The sequence below is a fragment of the Canis lupus genome, chromosome 4, assembly GCF_003254725.2.
Source record: "Canis lupus dingo isolate Sandy chromosome 4, ASM325472v2, whole genome shotgun sequence".
NCBI lineage: Eukaryota > Metazoa > Chordata > Mammalia > Carnivora > Canidae > Canis > Canis lupus.
Genome location: NC_064246.1, coordinates 6,644,258 through 6,654,049, shown reverse-complemented (window position 1 = coordinate 6,654,049; position 9,792 = coordinate 6,644,258). Strand labels below are relative to the sequence as shown.

At 40.5% G+C, this 9,792-nt stretch overlaps 1 protein-coding gene across 2 annotated transcripts in view; it reads right to left on the bottom strand.

The window, feature by feature from the left end:
* The window catches only part of PCNX2 (pecanex 2), a 288,030-nt gene that overhangs the window by 114,580 nt on the left and 163,658 nt on the right, over window positions 1-9,792 (bottom strand). For both annotated transcript variants that reach the window (XM_025448568.3, XM_025448569.3), the window contains 2 exons: window positions 4,644-4,785; window positions 238-415 (listed from right to left, as the gene is read on the bottom strand). In XM_025448568.3, coding sequence (XP_025304353.3) covers window positions 238-415; window positions 4,644-4,785 — 320 coding nt within the window. The remainder of the gene's footprint in view (window positions 1-237; window positions 416-4,643; window positions 4,786-9,792) is intronic.

The window sequence follows — 9,792 nt, the reverse complement described above, 5'->3', positions numbered from 1 at the left end:
CAACACTAATGGCTAACTCATTTTAATTAGTGATTTTTGGCAAATGACATGGCATATTTGTATTCCATGGGGAAATGTTCCTGAAATGGAGGCAGGAGTGTGACATGCATATGTAATTCAATTTAATTTTGTTCCATAACTTTTTTTAAAAAAGGAAAGTATTTATAATTCGTAAAACCTGTGATGAGACGTTCACCTCTTAAATTTTAAAAAGAAGAAAACAGAGAATTAACTTGCCTTGCTAAATAAAATGGACACCATGAAGAAATCCAATAAGAAACTCTCTGAAATGTCTTTGTAGTCAAAATGGAAAAAGATCACAGTGAAGCCCAAGTGAATAAACTGGTGAGCCGGGTTGCAGAAAGAGGTCCGCAACAGCTTCATGCCAGCAACGACCATCAGGAGAATGTCCCAGCTGTTGAAGAGGAGAGAAAGGAGTTGGTCAAGGGCAGCCTGCCAACTATCAGGTGAGTCACAACAGCTAGTTTCCTGCTCCTTTACTGTGCGGGGTGCACTTTCCAGGCATGAAAAGCCCAGAGGGCAGCAGAGTGTGGGGAAGGGAAGAGGGGGAGGGGCTCTGTCATTATTTGTCAGAAGAGCAAAGGGAGTCTCAGGGTTTGGGTCCCTTGTCTGAGGTCTGGGGCAGAGCAAGGATTGAAACTCAATCCCAGGGGAACCTCGAGCGCAGACCCTTTGCCCCGAGAAGCAGCTCCTTTCTGCCACATGATTTCCACAGTTCTTTGTCCTTTAGCAAGGACACGGGGCTCCCTTGGAGCATATCTGAAGGACTCCGGCAGACAGAGCATGATGTCCCTCTGAGAGTCTGCTCATATATGCTTTTTTATTATAAAAGAATCTTACTGATGCGGTGATGTCATAATAGTTAATATTAAATTCTGAAAAGAAGAAAAAAAAAACCCCAGTATCTTAATAAAGCCATTTTTGCCTTTACAATGAACAGTAATTTAATTTCCAGTATTTTTCAGTGTATTTATCACACCAGTGAACATAAGCTCTCTGGACTCCCTTTTTCTTCTGCTGAAAATGATACCGTCAACATTCTTCCCCCACGGCACTGGTCTTTTTAGTTAAGGAATTCACCAAAGTAGTCCAGCAAAGAGACACCAAGACTTTGCTTTGAGGCCTGGACTCCTGGATGCTCTTGTCTAGGGACTCAGGTTATTAGCCTATATGTGTTATATGTACAAGTCCAACAGACACCAAGGTCAATGTTAATGATAACAGCTCAGAAGAGTCTGAGATGGCAAGCGACTACTTCCTTTCTGAAGGAAGGCTTTGCACATTTTAGGCAGATTCCTACCCCCCACCCCCACCCCTTATAAAAATTTAGTAACTCGAAAGACAGAGATGGAAACACTTTCCAGAGAATGGTGACATTTAAGAGATTTTCTTTTTCTGGTTAAATACCGAAAACTGGAGCTATGCCTTAATTTCCTTAAGCCTAGAGGGATCCTAGTTTCTGGACCTTTATCAGTATTATCATCTTGTCCCAGGATAAGGACTTTCAAAACATGTTTTTAAAGCATGTCATTTTTGTTGTCAAAAAGATCTACTTTAAAAAAAAATCTACTTTTGGCAATTCCATTTGCCTCCATGTGAGATTTCATATGCCTTTAGACCTAGGGCTGCAATTGTTTTCACTCTGTCCCAGGATGTGCCCAATAAGGTTTGCTCAAGGCTCTTCTGAGAAAAATAAGCCCTTGACTACATGCAGATTTGGGCTGAGTGGGAATGTTTTCATGTAACTTCAACAAAAAAAACTTCAGGGTTCCTGCAGCAAGGTTGAGCACTGCTCCTTAACTTGTCTTTCTTTTCCAGTAGAAAACTAATACCCTTGACAAAAATACCATGTAAAAATATGACTTTGGGTGCTGTTGCCTTTGACAAGAATCCCTGTGGAAGGGGCGCCTGGATGGCTCAGTCCATTAAGTGTCTGTCTGCCTTCAGCTCAGATTGTGATCTCAGGGTCCTGGGATTGAGCCCCTGCCAGCTCCCTGCTCCCTGGGAAGTCTGCTTCTCCCTCTCTCTGCCCCCACCCTCCGTTGGTGTGCTCTCTCACTTTCTCTCTCTCTCAAATAAATAAAATCTTAAAAAAAAAAAAAAAAAAAGAATCCCAATGGGATACCAAAGCCCAATGACAAGGCATCTCAAGATAAGGAGTATTTGGGTTTTCAGGGGAGACTGGTGATTTTTCTGAGTTATTTAGGCTAAATCTAGATGAGGGTCAATTCTAACTTTCTTGTAACTATAGTTCAAATGAAGAGCATTAATTTTATGTTTACTAATGATGACTGGTTAAGACTATGGAAGATCTTAAGGATGATGTTTATAGTTTGTAGAATTATACAAAAATATTTGTAACATTGCAATAGTAGTGGTTACAGTTAAAACCATTCGCAGAGGATTGTAGACTCAGCTGAAGGTTTAATAAAGGCTTATGTAGCAATCAGTGAACATGGCCTGGGACAGCTGCAAAGCATCCATTTCTATCAGGCTGAGATATATAAATACCTAACAGGATATCACAATTCACTTACTGATCCATTTATCAGCTCCCACTCACTCATCCATCCATCCAGCCTTCTACCATTTACTAGGGGGTTGGTCTTGAATAAGAAACAGTGCTTGTTATTGAAGACTCACTACCTGACTATCTGGTACAGGGGTTTTCAATGCAGCCAGCGGGGTGGTGGGGGTAAGGGGGTGTGGCTTCTATAATTGGGAACAGGTTTCCAGGTGATACTGACTTACAGCCTCCTGCTGTCCTGCTTGGGAACAACTGGTCTAATGGGGTACTTGAAATTATTTTCTAAGTGGTCAGATGCATGCCTCAAGAATACAAAGGAATTATCAGTTTGTGGCTCTGAGAAGAGTAATTCTGGTATCATCTGGGATTTGAGAATATTTGGAGGTACCTAGCTAAGGTGCAACTTTCTAACTTAAGTGTCTGGAAAAAAATTACAGGGGATAGAGGGTATTATTACTCCAAATTGGACTCTCTGCAAACTGTTTGAGTCTGCCTGATTCCCAACCCTTGCATCTGTCCTCTGCCAACAGCCAGAACTGCTGGATCTCAACATGAAGGCTTAGCTTGAGGTCCCAGTCCTAATGTTGGAAATTGACGGCTTTAAACCCTTCGGCTCATTACCCTGGGTGTTGCAGTGGTATCTTTTTTTGTCACTTTGGTTCTGATTGTGAGCCCTCATTTTAGAAACCGAGGCTTGGCCTTGTTCCGGGAGGTCACTGGAATCAGCCAGCATTGTGTCATATTGGAGACACCTGCCACTAGGAAAACACTGTTCTGGATGCGGAGGCATCTCCTGGATTGGGTCCCACCCAAACTGTGCAAGAAAGCTGCATTCCCATTGTCTGTGTTCTTTATCCAGTGAGACTGATTTTCATCCCTGGATCTGAAGTCTGGATTTTATTATTTTATTTTTATTTATTTATTCATGAGAGACACAGAGAGAGAGAGGCAGAGACATAGGCAGAGAAAGAAGCAGGCTCCCTGCAGGGAACCTGATGTGGGTCCCAGGACCCTGGGATCACACCCTGAGCCAAAGGCAGATGCTCAACCATTGAGCCACCCAGGTGCCCCTGAAATCTAGGGTTTTAAATACCAAAAGGCATGACTTGCCCTGACCTATCTAAAGTGGGTCTGAACCAGAAGGAAGGCAGAGTCTGATAAAGACAGGAAGGTTACACAATCATTTCATTTATTGTCTGCTCTGTGTGACTATGAATCTACTCAGTCCAACAGAGTATTCAAATGCCTTTTATCTCAGCTTGCTCAATCTTTGGCAAATATTAATTAATTTGTCCTCATCAGACCCTGAAAGGAAGAGTAGGTTTGAATTAGTATGCTTGGGATTATGCACGAGAGGTGACTTGGGCACATAATGTTTAAGCAACGTGACTTAATAACGCAAATCCAAGAAAGAATCTCTTTTGTACTCTCCTACTCAAATTTATTTGACCAGAAACTTCAATGTTTTGTCGGAACAACAAATCCATAAATTATCAAGTAGGATTTCCATTTGCAAATCCAGAGTTCATTTTAATACATGAAAGCAGTAATTCAACTGCACACTGTTAATGCTTTGCAAAAACATGGGGGCATCTTGATGGCATGACATCTCTGTGTTCCATTTTTTTTAATTGTGAGGCTTCTCCCGATAAATGCAGGGAAAACAGTGACAGTGATTAATCTCCCCCTCCTTCAAGCACAAAATGATAGAGTATTTGCTAAATGAAATGACACGAAGCAGTTCATAAAGCTCTGAGCATGATAGTAAGAACTCCAGGAACCCTGAGAACCACATTGTGCTTCCGTCATCCTATTAAGGCTCACTGACTAAGCTTTTGCAGGAGGATTTTCAAACTGACTTATTTATTCACAACATCACTTCAAGCAGATCTAACTTTATTTTCAGCCTGGTCACTCTACAATAACCATCAAGCTCTAGCGAGTTTGAGTAAAAGACCAACAGGGCTAACTTGTACGCTGCCAGTAAATTAATAGATGCACGCTGGCCTCTGCTATACCCTGTTTAGAGAAAATTCACTGGATTTTGAGATCATTGTAACAAAACCATTATGAAAATAAACCATTATCCACTTACTGGGTACCGAGTCTCCGGTAATTGCTTATTGAAAACGCATCAATAGTGAGGGCATTCAAAATTATTGCTGGGTACAAGATATATTTTTCAAAACACTGAAGCCAAACATAGAGTCTTTCAAACCACATTAAATGGGCGACATCTGAAAGAAACACAAAAACCACTTAGGACAGTCACTGATCAAGTTATTTTTCTTTAAGTATATGTAATAAGAAGTAATACCCCCTCTTTAATTCAAAAGCTGCTGATTCAGAACTCCAGATGCTAGATATACCATTTTCTTTGTAGGCAGCAACTCTTAGCTCTGTTTCTACATAGATCATAAATAATAATATATAGATTACTATCTAGGCCAGTATCCCTACATTTCAAGTCAAGTGATTTTTCCATATATAATTATTACTGGGGCCAATGAAATAAGCTGTCATCTAATTTCAAGGCATCTCAGAGTAAGGAAGGGTGGACAGTGAACATGAAGAACTGAAAAACAATCAATGGGCCCATCGCTTCTTAAGCTGGGGATACTTCCAAGGCTGGGCTTTCTTCTCCCTTTTTTTAGTCTTCAAATCTACAATCAGATCATTTGCAATATATACAAATAAGAGAAAGCTAATCCCTAAGCCCCATTACTATGAATGTGTGACATCCTTGCAAACCCTCGTGACGCCTATTCCCTATAAGGAATGAAGCCTATTCCCACAAGGGCTAAGGTTTTGGGTCAGACCAATCTGGGTTTGCATTCAGATTCTACCAACCACTGGTGTGTGCCAATAAACTGTTAACTTGATCTTCCTGAGCCTGTTTTGTGTGCCCCACCCATCCTCTGCTACTGGTGAATTGACTGCCCCTCTTTCCATCCACTTCTGACAGGGGAGAAATCTGCTCTCCCCCAGGATGGGGTAGTGTGGAACGCACACTTGCAGTGTCTGCTGCCCATTTCTGACTACTTTTCTCTGTGAGGATGGGGTGGTTGGTCCAATGGGCCAGAGCACAAACTTCCTTAGGCCATAGTGTCAGCGGGAGAGGTAAACACTGTGTCTCTGTGTCAGGGTGGAGCTCTCCTCTGCTTCTGGCTTCTGTGAGAAGAGCACACCCCATTCAGCCCAGAACTCGAGGGTGGGCCTATCTCATTCCCGGCTGAATCTCTCTGCTGGGAACTGTGAGGCTGAGGGGGACCCCAGTCCACCACCAAGAGCCAGGAAAATGATTCAGATATGCTGGGATGCAATTTCCTCTGCTGCAAGTCTCTGAGGCCAAGTCTCCAAAGGGAAAAGTCGACTCCATCAAAGTTCTGGAACCACGTTCCTCCACAATTTATAATATAAAACTTACACCCCCAATAATCTATAGTAAAAGATAAGAAAGCCATGTAGTTTTTATATTATTTGGATTGCACAAGAATTAACTCATGAAAGACAAACAGTTCACATTCACCATGTAGAGTGACACAGCAGTGAGGTAAAATGGGCTGGCCCCTCCAGGTGTCTTAACCAGTTTTAGGAGACAAATTACCTGCTTCCAACATTTTCCACTGGGACTTTATGTAAAGGATCTCAGGAAGTAACACAAACACACATGTACCATACACATAAAATTGGAAACTGATATTTTAATTTCTTGTTTATGTGGCTTACATATCTGTGCAAGAATGTATTATCATTACAACTCAAAAACACCAAAGCTATCTTCACTTGATAAAAATAGGAAGAGGGATCATCATTCAGAAATCTTAAAAGGAATTAATTTGAATAAGACAGGAATGGTGAAGACAGAGCAGGAATACTTCATGACATGGGAAATAATAAGAAAACATCCCAGTGATTAATTTAATAAATAGAAAAGAGAGGCAATGAGAAATTATCAAGACAAAAATAAAAAGAAATTTTAGTGGTAAATGAAACAGGAAGAAAGACTGGGTATTTACTCAAAGAAAATTTAAATACTAATTCAAAAAGATATATGCACCCCTGTATTTATGGTAGCTTTATTTACAATAGCCAAACTATGGAAGCAGCCCAAGTATCCATCGACTGATGAATAGATAAAGAGGAGGTGATATGCGTGTGTGCATATGTTTATATACATATAAATTTTATATATAAAATATATAACAGAATATTACTCTGCCATAAAAAAGAATGAAATCCTGCCATCTGCAACAACATGGGTCCATCTAGAGGGTATAATGCTAAGTGGAATATATCAGTCACAGAAAGACAAATATATTATTTCATTCATCTGCAGAATTTAAGAAACAAAATAAACAAAAAAAAGAGATAAACAAAAAACCAAACTCTTAAATACAGAGAAGAAACTGGTGGTCACCAGAGGGGAGATGGATGGGGGGATGGGTGAAATAGGTGAAGGGGATTAAGAGGACACTTGTCATGATGAGCACTGGGTAATGTATACAATTGCTGAATTGTGATATTGTACACCTGAGACTCATATAACACTGTACACTAACTATACTTCAATTTAAAAAGTGTGTGTATATATATACGACACACAAACACACATATATACACACAGTGGAATATTACTTGCCCATAAAAAGAGACTTTGCCATTTGTGACAACACAGATGAACATAGAGGGTATTATACTAAGTGAAACAAGTTAGAGAAAGACAAATACCATATGATATCACTTAAATGTGGAATCTAAAAACCAAAACAAATGAATAAACAAATGAAAAAAACAGAAACAGACCCTTAAATATAGAGAAAAACTAGATTGCTGGGAGGCGTGGGAGAGGGGTTGGGCAAAATAGAAGGGGATTAAGGAATACCAACTTTCAGCTATAAAATAAGTCACAGAGATGAAAAGTACAGCATAAGGAATATTGTCAGAAATACTGTAACAATTTTATATGGTGACAGATGGTGACTACACTTAGGGGACTGAGCACTTCATAATATATGGAATTGTCTATGTTATACACCCACAACTAATACAACATTGTATGTCAACTATACTTCAGTAAATAAGAAACAGCAAGGATGTTGGGTAGGAATTTAACTTTGGGTATTCTTAATGGTCAGTGTGTGGTGTTCTCTGGTGTTGATTTGGAAATGGGTTATTTCATAAGGAAATAAAGTTTTTTACTTGTAATTAATAAAATCTAGGTGTATTATACTTTTTACATATAGACAAAAAGGTTTTCATCTTTTGCAAAAGTATATGAAAATTAAGAAACACAAATCTTTATGATCTATCCCCCATTTCTTCCAGGTAAATGATGTTAACTCCTACTCCTAGAGAAAATTGAGGCTATAGGGCATGAATTGCCTCATCTTCCCACCTTTCAACTACCAGTTTATTTGTATTCACATCCGCCTTCTCGGTCCTCCTGAAGCCAAGCTGACATCTGGTTCAGGAGTCTCACTCCCTAGAGTAGCTCTCTCCTACTGGCAAAGAGCAAGATCCCAGTCTTTGCCAAACTGAAAACTTGCTTTCCACTCTGCACATTCCTTCTTGTGCTCACTCTGCCCTTTTTGCACAGCTTCTTGAAAAGAGTATCAATGCCTGACAATCCCAGGCTCTTGACTCCTACTTGCTGCTACAACTTCTGCCCCTAGGTGTTTGCAGCTACTCCTGCAAACGTTGGGAAACAACCACCTGCGTTGGGCACAACCACCTGTGACCTCCTAAATGACAAATTACTAGTCCTTCTCGGTCTAGCTTACTGGACCTTTCTAGGTACAAAACATCATTGGTCCTTCCTTCTTTTTAAAACTCTCTGTCCTAGGGGTGCCTGGGTGGCTCAGACAGTTAAGTGTTTGACTCTTGGTTTTGGCTCAGGTCATTGATCTCAGATCAATCAGGCTCCTTGCTGAGCAGGAAGCTTGATTAAGGTTCTCTATCTCCCTCCCCCTCTACCCCTCCCTCGCTGTGCACACACACTCTCTCTCCCTAAAAATATAATATGATTTAGTGCCTGCCTTTGGCCTAGGGCGCCATCCTGGAGTCCCGGGATCGAGTCCTGCGTTAGGCTCCCAGCATGGAGCCTGCTTCTCCCTCTGCCTGTGTCTCTGCCTCTCTCTGTCTATCATGAATAAAATAAATCTTAAAAAATAATAATAATAAAATAAAACCCACTGTCCTTAGCTTCCTCATGCCACCCACTCCTGCTCCCACTTTAACCTTCCACCCTACTCTTTCCATTTTCTCTGCAAGATCTTCTTCCCTTACTTGGTCATTTGCTTTCATTGGACCTCTTTATTATTTTTCTCATTTTCTTGATCTCGTGCCATCAATACCCTTAACATTAAAGATTACTTCCAGGCTGATGACACTCAGATCTGTAACTCAACCTTCCATCTGTCTCCTGGCCTCTAAATCTCAATATTCAACTGAATAGCTTCATCTGATGTCCCTAAGGAATCCTCAAATATGTGTCAAAAACTGAATTTGTCGATTTTCACACACCTACTGTTCCTCATACATTCTTCATCTTATTTAATGACACTTACATTCATGTTAGTCATGCATACCTTGGAGTCATCCTAAGCCAGTTCTTCTGAATCACAGCTGCATGTTGGAATTACCTGGGGACAAGGCTAAAAGATACTGTCCAAGATCTGCGATTCTCAAAATTTGAAATGCAAATAATTCACTTGCTAAAACTCAGAATCAGTTTCAATGGGTCTGGAGCAGAGCCAGACTTTCTGCAAGTGCTACTTCATCACTCCCTGGAGTCATGACGATCAGTTTTGCACTTGTATCCTATACTTAACTGGTTACCTGAATTAGCCACACTGGATTTTTGAAAACCTTTTCATGCTTTTCCATCTACAGAAACCCGCACAAATCATACAAGTAGAGCTGTGTTTCTAGCACCTTGATGGAGAAATGATCTTGAAGCCCCCCTGGCCTGCTTATAGTCACTGCTCCATGAGATAACCACTTCCCCAACCCCAAACACCACTGTTTACTTTGCTTACTATTCTCTTGTATCTTTAGCTTAACAATTTTTCATGAGATTCAGCCACATTTTTTGTGTGTGATTGTCATCTATTCATTCACACTGTTACGTAATAATCTGTGTGTATTCACAGATTCACTGTGCACAGTGAGCACCAGGCTACTGTTCACAGGCATTCGTTTTGTTTTCAGTTTATAGCTATTAATGTACGGTGCTGCCACAA